General features: G+C 37.0%; 2 protein-coding genes across 3 annotated transcripts in view; one reads left to right on the top strand and one right to left on the bottom strand.

Moving 5' to 3' along the window:
* Window positions 1-467: 467 nt before the first annotated feature.
* Window positions 468-14,507, top strand: LOC138041420 (5'-AMP-activated protein kinase subunit gamma-1-like). 2 transcript variants are annotated; one of them, XM_068887190.1, is made up of 19 exons: window positions 590-609; window positions 845-912; window positions 1,952-2,037; window positions 2,912-3,343; window positions 3,722-3,764; window positions 3,858-3,964; window positions 4,439-4,472; window positions 5,924-5,971; window positions 6,424-6,482; window positions 6,842-6,887; window positions 7,307-7,361; window positions 8,516-8,642; window positions 9,071-9,151; window positions 9,328-9,412; window positions 10,595-10,632; window positions 11,013-11,084; window positions 12,465-12,539; window positions 12,671-12,764; window positions 13,761-14,507. In XM_068887190.1, the coding sequence occupies exons 3-19, from the start codon at window positions 2,014-2,016 to the stop codon at window positions 13,784-13,786; spliced, it is 1,446 nt and encodes a 481-aa protein (XP_068743291.1). In that variant the 5' UTR covers window positions 590-609; window positions 845-912; window positions 1,952-2,013; the 3' UTR covers window positions 13,787-14,507. The 2 variants fall into 2 exon arrangements, with proteins under 2 accessions (XP_068743285.1, XP_068743291.1); XM_068887184.1 differs by lacking the exon at window positions 1,952-2,037 and having other exon boundaries at window positions 468-609.
* A 3,368-nt stretch (window positions 14,508-17,875) lies between these two features.
* Window positions 17,876-18,802, bottom strand: part of LOC138041402 (polypeptide N-acetylgalactosaminyltransferase 11-like) — an 11,547-nt gene continuing 10,620 nt past the window's right edge. The window contains exon 9 of the mRNA XM_068887176.1: window positions 17,876-18,802. This exon is cut by the window's right edge and continues 524 nt beyond it. The gene's annotated coding sequence lies outside the window, so the exon portion shown is untranslated.

Consider the following 18,802-nt stretch of genomic DNA (forward strand, 5'->3'; position numbering starts at 1 on the left):
CCATGGCAGCTGTAGTAGCTGACAGGGGCAGATCCAGGATTTTTCTTAGGAGGGTGCGCACCACTAAGGAATGGCGTAGCTGAGTGTTGTATCTGAGTGTTGACGTTATTTTTTTGCGGAACACCAGGACCCAGTTGTTCAAAGGTGGGTAACGCAATCCACCGAATAAGTCACTATCCATTGATTTTGCTATGGCTTATCCACTGGCTAGTGATTTATCCGGCGGATAGCGGTATCGATCGTTTGAACAACTGGGGCCAGTTGTATTAGAAAGCCGCAGGTCATCTGGGGGGAGGAAAAGGGGGGGGGGGGGGGTACATTGACTACGGGTACTGCAGGCATTAAATTGTGTTCCGGGACACAATAATCTGATCTTATATGACGTACTACCCAAGTCGGGACTTCGCTCCATTCCCCCACAAAAAGGTTATTGGAATTTGCGCATAATCAAACACGTATTGCTGCTGGGTTTAGAGCCGCCGGCGATACGGGACGCCGCCGTCACGGGTAAGGGGGACTCTTGGATGATACACTTTTTGTGGAAACCTTCAATCTGGGCTAATCTCAAACCTTTCTTTTTCCCGTCGTAAGATGAGAGAAGTACAGTAGGTAAGGCCACGTTGATGTGACTTTTGAGATCGTGCGAGAATCGGGAGCTATATTGATGCCGATACGCTTTGCTGCCGCACAAGTTCTACGTTGCAGCTGGTTTGTTTAGTATTCAGCTTTTCCGCTCACAGTAAAGCTTAAATTGTTTTAATGATGCCTTTTGGAATTACATTGTCATGAAAGTTATAATTGATTACTTAATTGTTTGAGAGTCGTTTTTTTTTAATTTCACAAGTCCCGAGCTAAAGTTTTTAAAAGATGTCTAATCATTCTTTGAGAGCAAGGGAAGTGAATGCCGAGAAGGTAAGACGTAAATAAGTTTTGTGTGTCTTTATTTGACATACCTATTGTGATTTTTTGTTGGTATTCTTAGAGCTTGCAAGTTGAACAGTAACAATAATCTGCCTTTTGGCATCCAAAATCGGTAATTGATAGATTGTATCAGCCTGGCACTTCTTCACTAGTCAAGTTCTTGATGGAATTGAATGATATCGTCTGTTATCGTAAATTTGTGATTGTTGTGACTTCAGGTTTTCACTTCGTAACTGCATATCGAAGCGACAACTTGGTTGCATGTGATACAGCTGAAATCATTTATATAATAAAAATAATCGTACCGTGCAGATGCTCACGTGCTGGGATGCTTTTTTCAGTCGGTACTCAAACTATCTATAACTATTTTAATTTAACGAGAGTTCCATTACCGTTACGTATGACCTCTTGCACTTGAATTTAACCGAGATTTGAAGCCTAGCTTTTTTATGTTTAAGAAAGCAAGCAGTGAAAATCTAGCCAGCAAGCAGTGAAAATCTAGCCAGCCAGCAAATTATTATGACGAAGTTTAGCATGAAGCCTGTTGTTAATTAAAATATTGGGTTAGACATCCTTTGTATGGCCTTGCATCAGCTTGAGGGATTCTTTGTCAGGAGGAAAGCTACACGTATATCTGGGTTACTCAGCCAAAGATTTATCCTAGCCCTCAAATGTTGCTTTTCTTTTACTCTCACACTAGTCCATGCATAGTGAACTGACCGAAAGGGTCATCATTCACCCATGAAAGAAATGTTTTGAGGAAGGAGCACATCTCTAGAGGTTTGCTTGGCTTTAGCCATGCAGATAGTTAAGAGATAGCCAAAATGTGTTAAGCAACTGAAGTGCAAAAGTAGTATCAAGGCTAGGGCATAAAGCATAGAGTCTTTAGGGTTATAGGAAATAAAGCTTTTATCTCAAGTTATGAGGATAGACAATGGTTAGTTTCTGCTGTGAAGATTCACAACAGCTTGCACACTTTCTCGGCTTTGAGTTTCCCTAAGTGCTTGTCTACTTTTTTTATGATTTTAAGTAAGTGGGTTGCAACCAGTCCCAAGAGACACTTGGAACAATATTGATAGTGTAATTTATGAAATGCTGGTGGACCAACAAAAGGAGGTAAAGAAATTTTTTTGTTTTGTTCCAACAACGTCAAGACAGTGATACAATGTGAAAACCACCCGATGCAGTAAATGGTATTCTGGACGAAAACAAGACTGCATGGCCACCGTAGACCACTTTTGTAAATAGCGACGACTGTTAATTGAATTTTGCTAGCTAACTATATTTTGTCTTTAAACCCACATATCTCAAAAACAAACTCGGCGACCCCCATTTTTATTTCTGGAGAGTTATTGGCATGCTTAGATAAAACTCTGTGCAAAGCTTAAAAAAAATTTTCTGGAGCAGATTCATTGCCACCTTCACAATTGAATCACTTTTCAGCAATTAAAAATGGGGTCACCAACTGTGTTTTTGAGATATAAGCGCTTGTACACAAAATATAGGGCATTTTGAAATGGTTCTTTTGTTGTCATGGTAATTTATTACGTCAATAATAATCCTTCTAAGAGCACATTCCCTCAAGAATGGTTGAAACCCATTTGAGCCACCGTGAAGACCTTGTTTTGGTACTATGGGAGGTTGGACCTTTTTTCCTGGTTCCATTTCTGCTTTTCCTTGGCAAAAGTACCCTTTTAATGTACATTTGCAGGGCAGGAAAAAACCCAGGTCTGATTGCCTAGGGCAAGTAAATTTTGCTCTTGGGCATCTTGTGCAAGTGGAAAATGGAATTTTGGTGGTCCATCGGGAAAGTGAAACTTGCTTCAGTAATCTTGTTAATGATACTTCCCAGTAAGACGTGAACAGTGTGCACCTATTGGGCAATTGAAAATTGAAATGTACTGGCCGACTGGCCAACTGGATTTCAAAAAATTTTTCTTGCCCTGATTTGCATTTACATACAAAAACCTGGTTTTCATTATTTTTGCAGAACCTTCATCTAAATGATAATCTCAGTGCATTTACAATGCCATCTAATGACTACCCAGCATCTTATGAATCAACGCCCGATGGTTTGCCAAAAGAACAGCAGACCTCACGGGAGTGGGTTTTGGAATGGAACAGGAAGAGTGACACCAGTGAAGTTCAGGAGTATCTGCAACAAATGCAGCGGTCACATAGCCTTTCACAACCAGACTCTAATGGCGATCCAACTTCTGAGGGTTTTAATCGAAGCAGCTCTGTTCCAAGGTATGGAGGATATGATGGCCAAGTTGAAGAACAGATGGAGAGTGAACCCTTTGAAATTCAAGACTTCTCATGTTCACCCAGTAGAAAACTTATTAGCATGCGGCAAACTGTAGGGGAAGTTACCTCTGATAATGGTATTGATGACAATGGGAGAGGAAATCACAGTGCTTTTGTAAGTACCTTATCATAAGAGCTTTTTCTCTTTCCTTGAGACTTTTACTTCCCAAACAACTATAAAACCTTGAGACCCTTTTGCTGTAAGGCACAGGGTACTGCAGGCAAGGGATTGGTTGGGGGAGGGGGGAGGGAAAAGGTTTATTGTTGAAGCGTATGGAATAAACAAACAGCAGTTTAGGGCCAAAGCTTACTTTCTTCCAAGACTCTTCGTCAGTCAAAGTGCTCTGTCAAGTCCAAATGTTATAGCTCAAGCACAAAAGGTTTAGCATGATTTCACAGCATAATTTAGGAAATACCCCAAAATAGTGTTTGCATTGTCGGCCATCCACCTTTCATGTGGTTAACCAGATTAAGGAATCCTCTGTCATTGCAGGCTGAAGATGCAGATGAAATTCTGTTAGATGAAGCAATGACAGGTACTGTATGTTGCTTAGCAGTCTTGATTTATTTGTGACATTTGATTGTGTATTTTTAAAATCTGAAATTTTCGTTATGGTTTGTTGTAACAGAGGAGGAGGGTGAGAGCTATATGTACACCAATTTTCTCAAGTCTAGAACGTGTTATGACATCATGCCAAGGAGTTCCAAGATTGTAGTGTTTGACGTCAAGCTTAAGGTAGGTAAATTGCTGGATTTACACCAAGTACATCAACAGTCAATGGGCTTGGGAGCCTGAAAGATATTTGTAATTGGAAAGGAAGTATCCATAGCAACCATACAGTACTTGTGACAAGTGGTGACCAGTATTATCTCGGTTTAAATGTTGGCTGAAATTAATTTAGTTAGATGACATCAGCTCTAGATGCTAAAAACCACTCGTTAATTTTTTATGCCTCCTGAGTGTCGGTTATGCCTTATAAAGGTTTGAAAAGTACATGTACACAAAGAAGCTGGAAAGTAAACATTGTTTACAGCTCAGTCATTATTAATTTTTCAGCTTTTTTATTTAGGGAATGAAGGGTATATAATTTATTTTAAATTAAAAACAAGTCCTCCTCCTTCCATTGGGACCTTAATTCGCTTTTTGATAGGGTGGGGAATCGTTTAAAATGTCTGAATCGTTTGAAATGTCTGAATTCTTTATCTACAGGCTAAAAAGGCATTTTTTGCACTTGTTGCTAACGGTAAGGGAGAAAAATTAATGTTGTAATAAGTAGACTGTTAAAAAAAGTCCTTGTTAAGTTTTTATAACGTTTTAGTAGTTTTCTGTGATTCTTAATTGAAATATTTGTGTGTGAAACATTAGCAATTAATGTTTTTTTAGTTCCTCAGTTCTTTCCCATACCAATCCTTATAAAATCAAAGGGATTGTAAACAAAGCACTCAAATTCTGAGTCTGGGCTACCTGTGAACAGATTGCACTTACTAGTGATTCAGAGTCTAGCCAAGGGCAGAGTATTACAATCCTGTCATGTGAGTCATAGTACTTGGCATTTATTGAAACCATCTTAAGAAGTACCTGTACATGCTCGTATCCTTAAATCTTAGTCCTATAAGATAGTTTCTTTCCCTACCCTTCTCCGATGCTTTCCGAAGTGACTGTCAGATGCACTTAAATAATCCGAGATTACTACTAGTTGTTTAAAACTAAGTAAATTGTATAGCAGGGCAATAATAATACAGTCGAACCCTCCCGTGAGCGACTGCCCAAAATGTCAAGCCGAGGTGGTCACTTACGGGAGATGGTCGCTTATGAGAGCTTAGACTATATTGAGCCAAAAGTTTGCCTTGGTGGCATATGGCTACAACTGCAGAGACTTACCTCATACACCAGTGCCCATCTAAACCTATGTACATGTATGCTTTTAGTAGTCACAAAAACATTTATTCCTGTGTGAATTCGTTTTTTTACGCAACAAGACATCGATGCCTTGGCTGAAATTAAAAAAAAAAAACCTTGGATATGACTTGGGCTGAATAGGGAAATTTTGGTTGTTGACTGCGCTGAATACTGTACTTTGACTTTCATACCTTAGTTCCGTCAAACTGTTGACTGTTCTTGAGAGAACAGTCAATAAGGAAATCAGTTTTAAATGTTTGATTCCTGATGTAAAAGGTCAATTTCCAGGAAAAATTCCCGTACTTCACATTGAGAAATTTCCCTCTCTTGTCAGCTACATGTACCTGGGAATACGATGATGTTACAAGGCCTTGCTATCCAAATTTTGCCTTATTACCTGTCAAGTGGCTCTTTTAGGAGGTTAACAACAAAAGAAGTCTCAAACTATTAGCTCTAAAAATTGGTGGGGGTCGCTTACAAGAGGTTCCAAATAATTATAGTGATCTTACCTTGAAACTTTTGGTAATTTGAAAAAGTGGTGGCTGAGGAGAGGTGGTCGCAACTGGAGGTTTGACTGTATAATTATCATCTACATTGTGAACCTAGTTTGATGGCCTAGCTCCTACAAGCTTCCTGTAGCTCAGTGGTAGACCATTTGAACTACAGTACATGTAATCAGAAGGTCGAAGGTTCGGCTTCTGCAAAGGAACACTCAGATTTTTTATGAGTATCCTTAAGTTGGTATCAAATAAGTACCCATCTCATCAAGTTTATTGTATTTTTCTCTATGTACAGGAGTTCGGTCAGCCCCCCTTTGGGACAGCAATAAACACACTTTTGTCGGTATGTGTAATTTCCTTTCTTATTCTTGCTTCACTTTGAACTTGAATTGTCTTTTTATGTGACTGGAGCATTAAGTGTAGTTTATTATATGGCTACATGAGTATGCGTGCTCTGATTGGCTAATTGTGACTGAATTGTAGGGCATTATTCCCCTGTAATGCCCACGGGCCGCTTACGGGCTTGCAAAAACAAAGCAAAAGGTAATTAAAAAGCCGTATAATAAACTACTTACTAACCGAGCTAGCTCGAGCCGTACTGGGGAATATTGGCCCTCGGTCGTTTTTGTACGGACCGAGCGCAGCGAGGTCCATACTGCCACAACCTCGGGCCAATATTCCCCAGTACGGCCCTCGCGCTCGGTTAGTAAGAAGTTATTAATACATAACTGTTGAGCTGTAAATTTTGTCATCTGTGGCAAGATCTCATTTTCCACCTTCTTGAAATGTTTGCAGGGATGCTGACTATATCAGACTTCATTAACATTCTTCGATATTATTACAAGTCACCACTGGTAAGAAATTCAGATGCTTGGTCCAGTCCAATCATGGATTGCCAATTAGACACCTGAGAGAATACACGAGGATCTTGAGGGGGTTGAAATGTTGTCATTGAAACTAAAGACCACCTGTGCCAGTTGGCAGTTACAGGAGACATAATGATTCAACGATTATTTCATAAACAAAATGCAAATTTTGGATTTGAAGAAATCTGAGCTGGTGCACTATAAAAACAAAAAAGAACTCAAGATTGTTAGCATTTAACAGGGAAGCTGGTGTACCCACATGTACATGTATCTGTTAGATGAAAATTTCTCAGTTTATTTGTCTTTACATGTATTAACATAATTTTTTTTATGTTCTTTCATTCCAGGTTCAAATGGATGAGTTAGAAGACAACAAAATTGAAACTTTTAGAGGTAATGACACTTGAAATGCATTGTTGCCCTCGGACCTCCAGAACTTGCACTGCAGAGCAGTTTACACAATGAAATGCTGTGATTGCAAGGCCACTTACATGTATATCGGTGAGACCAGCAGAAATCTGAACACAAGACTGACTGAACACAAATGAGTGACAAGAAATGGTGACTTCCTTAGCAGTAACATTGTTGAACACCATTTACAGACAACCCACAGAAAAAGGAAAATCAAATTTAACTGGTTTGATAAATTTTAAACCACAAAGGGAGGAAAAAAATTGAAATTTGAATCACAACATAAAATTATACTTATCCATAGAAACAAAAACCAGGATAAATGTGTAATGCTCTAAAGGCATATCGTGTTAATTGGCAGACTCAAAGCAAACTTTGGTTTTTTCTTTTCTTTTAATAAGACTTAGAGCAATCAAATTTGAGGCCTGGGCTAGTCAAGATTGCCCCAATGCAGAGGTAAGAGGAGATCCATTCATCTTCGCTTGAATGATTGACATGACAAGGTGCAGGCTCTATGTTAATGTAGCACTTGTCACGAATTTTGTCTGTTTTTTTCTTTGGTTTGATCTTTTTTTCTGGTGGAATATTCTGGCTTCTTTAACTTCATTTGAAAGACTTGGCTTCACTTTTCCATGGCCCATTACTTACTGTCATAATTTTATTACAAAGCCACCAAATGATGAATAAAGGAAACTAAAATCTTGAGTCCTTGTGAAGGAGATGTCAAGTGTGCAAACAAATAATAATAATATTATTATTGCTTAAAATCAGGTTTAGTTTTTGTAGAGTATGTGTTCTTGATTTTGTCATTATACTTGGAGTTTGTGTTTGACATAATGCCGCAAAACAAAGGTTTCTTTTGTTTTTTGAAGGACAAGTGATTTTAAGGAGATGCTGCCAACAAAAACAGTAACTGAATGAAAAGAATTTTGACATATGATGATGGGTTTCTTTTAGGGCCAAAATTCTAAAGATTTCCAGCATCTACAGCTAGTACATGTACAGACCCTTTTTTTTTCCTGAAGATGGTTGTGTGGAAAGGTTGATGTTCTCTTCTGGCTAAAATCAAGCCTAAAAGCGGAGCTCCCGGGTTATTTATTCTTACAATAAATTCACCTGGCTTGAGCCTGCAATCCAATCAAAACCCAGTACCTGGTCAGCTGTCAACTTAAAAAAAAAAGAAAAAACAGCTGACCTCGATGACCTCTCAACAAAGCCTGTGATATGGTCACATGATACTGGTCACATTGGCATACATGAAGGGGTGGACGTACATACAATCGTATGGTGACCAAAACCAAATTTCTCACATAGATGGGTTACTATAACTTTCTCACCCATGGTGCTCCATGAGCGCGCTTTTGGCGCACGGAGCTCTGCTTCACCCTGTATGATGGCTTTTTGATGGGATTGCTGTGTGGAGGTGGAATTTAAGAGTGCGTGCAATCAAAACATACTCCTTGTGTTACTCATTACCCAGTTTAAAGCTGGCTAATATCCAGCATGGGCAAAAGCTGGGAATCAGTGGATCAATGTTCAAGTTAAGAGTTCGATGAAGTCAAGGATTTAACCCTCAAAAGGGACTTAATTTCTGATTGTTGCTTTGGCAGTTTGTTTGATGCTGTGAAGATGTTGGTGGAACACAGAATCCATCGTCTTCCTGTTGTGGATCCAAACACTGGCAATGCACTTTACATCCTCACACACAAGAGAATCCTGAGATTCATGTTCTCAGCAGTGAGTAGATAAACATTAAAGAGCCTCACTCACCCACTTTACTTCCGTCGCAGGAGGGTGTGGGGGGGTGGGGGGGGAGGTGTCCTTGGGCGTTTGAGGTGTGAATGGGTTGAAGTTGTTCAAGGATCAAGAGTTTCTACTTTTTGATTTGTCTAACCCTAACCCTTACTTGCATAGATACTGTAAATGTACATGACTTGTATGTGGTGCTAATGCTGTGCTTTTAACCCATTGACTCCTCAGGGGTTCCACATTGACGAGTAAAATTGTCTGGCGTTAGACAGAGTAAAATGCTAAGTATGGCCGGTTTAGGCTGGTTTAGGGGTGAATGGGTTAATTAACTAATTATAAGGGTTTGAATTAAAGAGAGCCACCAATACCAAGAATTACATGTACGTGTACTCACATCTGTCACCTTTTGTTTAAAGTTAACACAAAGCAATCCACCCGAGTTCATGGGTAGCTCGCTGCAAGAGTTGGGAATTGGAACGTATCAAAATGTTGCTATGGTAAGTTATCACGAAAATACTGTTTCTAGTCTTAAAACAAATAGTGGTGATGATGACAACGATCGTGATAATTCCTGAAATAACAAAATTACATAATTATGTAATGTTTTGGTTTACTCCATTTACTTAAGATTACATTGGATTAATTTTTGTTACAAGTCCTCATGTCTTTTTAGATATCTCCAGAAACCCCATTAATCACAGCATTCCATCTTTTTGCGGAGAAAAGAGTTTCTGCTCTACCAGTGGTTGATAACCAAGGTATGGTTTCATGTTATGTCAGTTGTGTCCAGGTAAAAGAAGTTGCCTGCATTCTGTTAAGGCGTCACCAAAAGTTGCATAGTTGGTAGAACACTCTTTCATTTCATTTTCTCATCCCATTTGCCTTGAGGTAAAAAACAAAGAGTTGGTCTGTACTCACAAACAAAAAATTTTGTTACCAAGTAGACATGCAAAGTTCTTATTGCAGTACAGTGTGCAAGAAAAAGAACTTGGCCAATATCCAGCCATCTTGACCTCATGCTTGGTCAATAGCCCATAATATTTACATGTATGTACCCTATTTATGGGAAGGGAAAATACATGTACTTTTTAAAAGACATAATTGAAAGGATAATTATGTAACAAGCAATTCTGAGGCTAAATGGGGCCCTCTAATTAGCTGGTTTTGGTCAGGTTTTTACAGTACCGACCATTACCATGGAAACAGGCCATTTCCATATTTTTTCCTCTCTCACAGGGCTGGAAATTCAAAATGAACACAAAAAGTTAAGAAAAATTTTTCATCACAATAGAGCGGTTTTCAATTGAGTGTCGAAAATAATTAGATAATTACTTAACTCTATGATTACTTCACTCAGTGATTGGTTCAAAGTTCTCGTGCCATTTTTTCAACCAATCAGAAGTGAAACCAAAACCAATCGTGGCTCACACGTACACATTTTCCCGCGCTTTGTGTCGGCTACGTGTAATTACTTCGAGTTTTGATTGGTTTGCCGGATTGTCTCAGTCCTTTTTGATTGGCCAAAGTAATTACTTTAGGTTTGGTTTTACCACACTCAATTGAAACTCGCTCTAGTAAAATTAAATTATAGAAAGCAGAATTTAGAGCACTCTAGTTTTACAAGGAAAAGGTGATTACCGTTCAAAATTGCTCTGATGGAAGACAAAAGATTACAAACATTCACCAAGCGGAGAAGTGTCCAATCGCTCAAAGAAATGATGCCTTAGTTATAATAAGCAACTTACCATGAACTTCACTTGCTTGTGACTCTACTGGGAAATAATTATTATTGGCCCTCAGTTGTTTTTGTGTGGACCTCAGCGCTCGGTCCATAGACCTCGGGCCAATATTCCGCACACTCAGTGGTAAGAGGTTAACACTGAATATTGTAAAGTTTAATTTTGGCATGTTTTTAAAAGTATTGTTCCCTTACTTTTCAGGTGTCGTAGTTGATATTTATGCAAGATTTGATGTCATTGTAAGTAGAAACTTCAATTACACATACTGCAAATTCACAAATGAATCCTAAAGTTCTGGGCCCAGTTGTTCAAAAGCCAATTAACTCTAATCCCAGGTTAAAATTTGACCAAGGAGTCTATTTCTCTACTCCCAAATGCTGTTCAACGCTGATCTTTGGCAAAACTTTACATTAGGAGAAGTCAGTCGTGAAATTTAACCAAAAATAAGCGAAAGAAACTTTCACCAAAAAGTTGAAAATATGAAACAAGCGTTTATGCTAATCTTGGATTAAGTTAATCCGCTTTCGAACAACCGGGCCCAGATGATTATATTTTCATATAATAGTAAACAGTAATGGTCTTGTTGTCATGTTCATTGATTTGAAATCTGTTCTTCCAGAATTTAGCTGCAGAAAAGACCTACAACAACTTAGATGTTACTGTCAAGAAGGCACTTGAGCACAGAGCTGAGGTACTGTTATTATGGATAACTGTGTGTAGGAAATACCGTAAAAACTCTTGTATAAGCCGCATCTTTTTGCTGAAATATTGGCTTATCCATGATTGCGGCTTATACATGAGTTTTTGTGGTAGACTGAATGGGATTGAACGAAATATGAGTCTCTCCAACACAGTGTCCCTTTAAGTCTAAGTATTTGCAACCCTTTTCTGACAATAACTAAGTGTTAAGGGTTAGCATTATTTTTTGATGTGGGTAACTGCAGCTGTTAATCTTTCCTTGAGGACGGGACACTTGTAACTTTTATTGTCTGCCTTCCCAGATGCAAGTTATAAGAACTTGGGGAGGAGAGTCAGCTTGAGAACACATTAAATGATGGTTATCAAAACCGTCATGCATCTAATCTACCATCAATTGCGATATGTCTGTTCTAGTAGACATACATGTATCATGATTGACTCAGATTACTCATCCTCTTTTTAAGCACTTGAATTTGTGGTTCAAATGAAATAATTTGTATTGTCAATGATGGCTTGCAGTTAACTAATAATTATAATAATATTATTATTATTGTCCAGGATTTTCTTCCCGGATTAAAATGCGATGAAGAATAACTTTTATAACTGGCAGCACAAACATACAGCACCACAGTACATTGTATTCTATGTCTGCATTACAAGAATAAATTAATAATAATATTAGTATTATTATTATTATTGGTGCTGATATTCTACAGCTGCATTTTGTACAAAGAGGGAAACGGATAAAAGCAGAGCTTGGTCCTTTGTTACTGTACATGTACAGTATATATATGTCCATTTTTTGCTAATGTTTTGTAGCAAGTCTTTACTGGAGGAGCTAAGGTGTTTTTTTTGTTCAGAATTTACATGTACATGTAGATGTGATTTGAAGGAAAATAACCAAACATTAATGCGAAAAATTCTCTAGCCATTCTTTGCAACACATGTGTACTAAGCATTGTGGAGCTCATTGTCTTGAACTAAAAATTATAGAAATCAGCTTCTTTTTACAAATAACCTTTGTTACACATTATGCCCAAGCAAAGGCAACAAAAATAATAGTTAAAATTGAAGCCGTCCAGGTTCCAGGTCGGTACTATAAGTTACAGACCAAGTTTTTTTTGTTGATTTATGCGCACCATAAATCAACTGGAAAAAATGAGGATCTGTAACTTTCAGTACCGCCGGTCAAGAAAATGAGTTACCATAATGTAACATAAATGACAGAAAAAACTTGCTAGAGAATGTTTTATCAAAATCTCAAATTTGGCAGGCCACAGCATGCCATACTGTAGAATAATTATAGCCTGCTAATTTAGTCATACTATCAGAGAGATATAATAATAAAGTTGAATACTTTACTTCTTTGCAGGGATTTGAGGGAGTTCACAGATGTTACTTGGATGAAACCCTTCACACAATAATTGATCGCTTGACTGATGCAGGAGTAAGCAAATTATACAGTTTTTATAATAATTAAATTACAAAAAGAGTAAATGCATACAATCATGTAGTTTATGACAGGTTTCAGTAATTTTCTTTCTAGCAATGTTGCAATGTATCTCTTTTTCATTCCAGGTCCATCGTCTGGTTGTGGTTGATAAAGGTGATCGCTGTATAGGAGTGTTATCATTATCTGATATTCTAAAGTTCTTGGTCTTGCGTCCTGTTGGTATGTAGCATAGCTACAAATTCTTGGTTTTCATCCACGTGATGAGACGGCCATGTTAGTGTGCAAAACAATAGAAAATGACCCCACAAGTTTTGCATAATAATAGAGTCAAATTCCCAAAAGACATTTTACGGCATTGTTCTATACACCAACATGGCCGTCGTGTCATAGGATGAAAACCCTCAATTTAATTTAATCTTACAGTACTGGTCAAAACTAGTCAAAAGTAAATTGACAGTCTAAACTTGATCCTCGCATGAATCAAGTAATGAATTTTATTATGTATATAAACACCAATGAAATACCAATTGAGCTTTTGCGCAAAAAGATATCTTCACACGTGAAAAGATCACTGTTGCTATGGTTACATATAAAAATCGCGCCTTTCGATGCCTGTCGTGAAATGATTTTAATTAGTATTTCATTGGTGGTTATATAATAAATAGAATATTACATGGCCGCTTGGAGATACGCAATTTCTCTTCTCGTGTTGAAAAATATTTCACTTGTTTGCTGTGCTCACTTGTGAAATATTTTTTGAACACTTAAGAGAAATTTCGTATCTCCTCATGGCCATGTAGTTGTATTTAAAGTGCTGAGGAACTACTTGTAATTGAGGACACGGAACAGAAATCAAATCAACGCATATGATCCAGGATTCATTCTACATTTACTTCTTGAAGTCCTTGAATTAATTTTAATTTTGGACTTCAAGGGTGCTTGAAAAGCACCTAAGATTTATGCAAAAATTAATATATTCCTTTTCATGCACTTAAAACTTGCAGGGTGTGGGAAAGAATATTAGGTTGGCTTTTTCAGCAAAGAAAACATTGAAAAACAATGTCTAAATCTCAAGTGACAAAAGCAAAATACTGTATTATTATTAAAATTAGGGAGCATTCTGTAGAATGTGGCCTGTTAAAGTGACCATTGGCACTTACAGTATCTTAACTTAAGAGATCATAACATGAATCTATTACAACTTTCTTTTGCCAGCAAACAAGTCCTCTGATCATACATGATTCGATGTACTGACAGGAGCACAATGACTCATCAACAGTAAATAGATGGTACTTCACAGTATGAAAGAATGGATAGTGAAAATTTAATAATTATTGGCGATGTACATGTAAGATGTAGCAGTGATGCACATTAAATCTGCTGAATTAAATAATGTGTTTGAATGGATGTGTCCTGGATGAAGAATGCATAATTTCGTGTCTTTTACATGATTATTAATGCAAGTGGACTACTATTACAAAGTAGACTCAAAGTCCTGAATGAAATCGTGTGGGTAATGGAAATGTGCAACAAGAGTGACTAGCCTTTCAATCTGAATTTCTTTTCACTCAGAAAATTGCAAAGTCTTTTACAGGTGTCCCCTACTAGTAAAAGGATTTATTCCTTGGGCTAGTTTTATATCCTGACACAAATAAAGTTTACTTACTTATTTACTCCAGAAAAGTCTCAAGATGTGATGAGCCTCAGGAGAGGACTTCCAATTTGAGAACTTTCAAAAACATCAGTCTTTATCTATCAATTTTGAATAGTGAAGAGTGAACACCATGCAATTTTTATTTACGAGACACAAATTTTCTTCAATAGAGTCTCCAGGAGGAATTTGTGACAATAAACTGTGTGCAATTCATCCAGGTTCATTCATTACACTGTGTTTTACAAACAATAATTTTGGGTTCATGTTTTTTATTTTGCACATTATTTTCATTAAAACTTGCAAAACTAGTGTTGGCCATCTTCGTTATGATTTTGCTGTAAGTTGTAATTCATACACGTGTGGTTGCAGCTGGCTGCATTTTAACTGGGACTCAATGTACAATCGAATCTGTCCAAGAGTGCATGTAAAAAATTAGAAGCAACACCATTTGAATAGGTGTCTCAACAATAATAATTATTATTAATGTCCTCCTTGCTCTTTTCCCCAACTTCAACATCACTCACATCTGGGAATACAGACAATTAATGTTACAAATTGTCCCCCAAAGTCCAGTACTCAAGTAAAGAGATCGAAGCAGCTGCATTTAATTTACCCTCGCAATTACTTCATTGCTAGAAATAGGTACAAATGCTTAGACTCATCTTAAGGGCAGTTTGTGTATCTACAGCGCTGCTGTAATTACATGCATTTCTGGACATAAGTGCATACGATTGGGGATTAATGATAATAGTTATTATGTCTGTACTTCTCTTGTCCAAGTGAAATTGAGCAATTTTGTTGAGTGTACCATAATATAATAAATCCTGGGGGTTGTTAACACAACTAGAAAGTAGTTATGTACTGTAACTAGTCCTGTTGGCAACTCTTGATTTGAGATGAATTGCCTTCCAAGAGGACCTAAAGTTATAGTAACCCACTCGTACACTGTGATTTTTAACTTTGAAGAATGCCAAAGGGTCTTTTAATTAATAATGCTTTGCTGTAATGTTGTTGCTTATACTGTACCATTCTTGGTTTATGGAGTCAAGAAGTGAATGGACAAGTGTCCTCTTTGTAACCGGTAGGGAAGAACAGCAAATATCCAGTCATCATGTACATGTACACAAACATTTTTTGTTTGTATTGATAGGTTGTTTGACAAATTACTTTCTTGTCAGAGCAGTTTTCAATTGAGTGTCATAACACGTAATCAAACTGAAATAATAATATTACAGTGTATACTGGCTGATTATTACAGCACAGAAGAAATAAAATCGTTGTTGAAAATGTTTATTCTCGACATCTCCAATGGCTACAACAAACTTTCCAATGACAGTTTTTTTTTCGAGACTTTCAAGGGGAAAATAAAAGGACACCAACTGAAAGTCGGTGGGAAATCAACTATTGGTTGAGAATGTGGCATAAGTCAGATTTCTTTACTTCAAGTATAGTGATGCAAAACTAAAGCAATTGCACAATAATAGTTGTTAAACACTCCATTGAAAAGATAATGCTCTGACTGTTTTCTCTTAATAATTTTATTTATATTAACCTGTTTAGTACATTAAAGGCCCACCTTCAACCAATAGGCTTTTCGACCGTTTGTTTTTGTTATGGAAATTTGCATTGCTTATCGTAGCAATCTGATTTGGATGAATTTCAACTTAAGCAGGCTTTTCATATATGAAATCGTGCCACAGTACGCGATGCCTGTCAGTTGAAGGTGGACCTTTGGAACTTATTGTACCCTTCTTTCCAGGTTTCAACATCAATTTATAATTATTATTTCAAACCACTTCTGCAAACTCTGATTCCATTACTTTTATAAAAAATTAATTATCACCAGTAAAGGGATGGGTCTTGTCGGTCTTCCAGACAAAGTAAAAAACTGTCACTGTTACTGTAAATTCAAGCCTTTTTTGCATTAATACACTGCATACCATCCACATACTACTTTTTTTCACCCATTTTGAGGACAGTAAGTGAAAAAGCATTTGATGGGTAACACCGACAAATGAGAAACTTATATTTGCTTCTTCTTTACAAGCATTGTACCAAATACTAATTTTTGTTCTTACTAAGCTTAATCCCCATCCATTTTGTGCAAACAGATTGTTCTTGACTATTTTGGTGGGTGGTTAAAACCAAATCCAAAAAATTATTGGTGGCCAGCCATGCCTACAAAACAAATTGATGAGACTACTCTGAAAAATGTACTATTTAAAGAAAAATGACATTAACCCATTGACGAGTAAATCGTCTGGCGTTAGACAGAATACTAAGTCTGGCCAGGTTAAACAGTTTTGGAAAATATTTTTAAATCTCATTAGCCAGGTTTGTCAAAAAATTAAAAAGAATCTCATCAAAGTTTGGACGGAACTTTTAAATAAATGTAAGGTCTTGAATTAATGTTTATTTCCTTGAAGGATAAGTAAGGCAGTGGATTAAACTTAAAAAGTGAAGGGCTATCATTATAAAAGAGCCTTTCATATATGTACAAAGCATCTGATGGTTGCATTGCAGGAGTGTAGGCAGGAGTGTAGGTAGGAGGGAAGGAGGAGGGAAGGGGCAGGGGGGTCCTAGGGTACCCATGACCCCCCTTGAAAAACAAAACAAAATTGTTATTTAATCAGGGAAAAAACAGCAGGTTGAGTGGATGACTGCATAGAATTTTTCTATGTATTTTTAACAAAATATCCAGTGAAGAATTCAGGAAATTGAAATTGCATAATTATGCAAATCTTCTGGTGGGAGGAATGGGGGGGGGGGGGGGGGCATGTTCCCTATTCCTCCCAGAAGCTGGTGCCTTATGCCACTCATTTAGAACCCCCCCTTCCCCCCAATGAAAAATCCTGCTTACACCCCTGGGTTGTGCATACAAACCTTCAATTATTGTTTGTTTAAAGACTAAAATAATGTATTGTGGGACTTGTGATGGAGATTTTTAATTTCTTTGGAATAAACTTAAGATCAAGTTTTTCAGTGTTGTCTTGTTTGGTTTTCATTTATGGGATGTAGATCTTAAGAACAGGCATACTGTCTTGCAGATCACATTTAGGAGACAATTTTCAATTTAACTGTAAACAGATCCTAACAAGAAAAGTCACCCATTGGTTCCAATCTATAACTCAGGAAGAGAATACTTTGCAACAGTCAAATGGGATCTTCAACAAAAAATCTGCCAATCCCCTAAAGGCATTCTTTATTTATTTGTTTTACATTCGCTAGGCAGGTGTTTGTTAAAATGGCCCTTTTTTTGTACAGTCGAACCTCGATTATCCGGATCTCGATTATCCGGACTTTTCGATTATCCGGACTTTTTCTCTGGTCCGGTTTTTTTCATGAATATTAATAAGCTTTGATCTCAAAAGCTTTCAAAAAAAATGTTTAAAATCAAGAAAAGTGTGTTCAAAACAGCGCATAAATTTACCGCTTCGCTTTCAAAAGATTTAGCGCTCGGCGACAAAGAGCATTCTGATGCATTCAGCTGAATTTTGATTGGTTCAGTATTGTTTTGTTGCTAAGGGAATGTCAACTTCGCCGTATGATGGACTTCACCGTGTGATCTCGTTATAAGACTTTAAAGCAAACTGCTGGCTTCACTTTTTTAGAAATGACGAATAGGTTTTCATTTATAAACAGTACATGAGTATAGGGGCAGTTCATAGAAGAAGACTTTTGTAATTAAAAATGTGCTATCTTTATTTCTTTTGTTTACATTGTTATCTCATTAATATTCATATTTTTGATTATCCGGACTCTCGATTATCCGGACTTTTTACTGAGGTCCCGACGAGTCCGGATAAGCGAGGTTCAACTGTACCATAAAGCATCATCCTACACATGTGAATAAAATAATTTCTTTACAAAAAAAGTTAAGTGGACCTCTAGTTACTAATCTAATGCACCTTATTCCAAAATGGCTGCCATTTTTGTATTATTTTTGTATTATTTTTGTTTGCTTGCAAATCAGCCCTTGTTGCCTCGCTCAAGGTTAAATAATCTTTTGAATTTTCAGCTTAAGAACAAGATAACAAGGGCTTATTTGCAAGCAAACAAAAGAATATACTAAAATGACAGCCATTTTGGAAGAAGGTGTATTGTATCCATAATGTGAGTTACGGTATGCCTACCATGCAGAACTCGCCAAATTTCACTGATTTGGAAGCAAGAAATTTATCACTCTAGCAAATGAGGAAAAAAAAACAATTTAAATTTTTTCCCAAAATGATTAATTATTTTATTGATCTTAAATTAAAATGCAGAGAATATTTAAAGTATATTATTTTATGATGATGATGATGATGTAAATTTGGACTTCTGAGAAAGATGAGACTTGTGCTGCAAAGGTTAACGTTGCCACTGAAGTTGACATACCCACAATAATTATTAATTTTCTTAAAGAGAGAGACTCTTATCAAGAAATAATAATTTTATTGGTTTTTACAAGACAGCCAAAGGTGAAAACACTTTTGTTCAGCTTAATTATTAAAAAAATTAATGCTTTCACTAAATTTTGCTGTGGCCAGGTCCTGGCAGAAATTAACACTTGTGTCATAATATTAGCCATCTTTGGGTGAAAAACAAATTCAATAAAAATCTG

The sequence above is a fragment of the Montipora capricornis genome, chromosome 1 (assembly GCF_036669925.1).
Source record: "Montipora capricornis isolate CH-2021 chromosome 1, ASM3666992v2, whole genome shotgun sequence".
Classification (NCBI taxonomy): Eukaryota; Metazoa; Cnidaria; class Anthozoa; order Scleractinia; family Acroporidae; genus Montipora; species Montipora capricornis.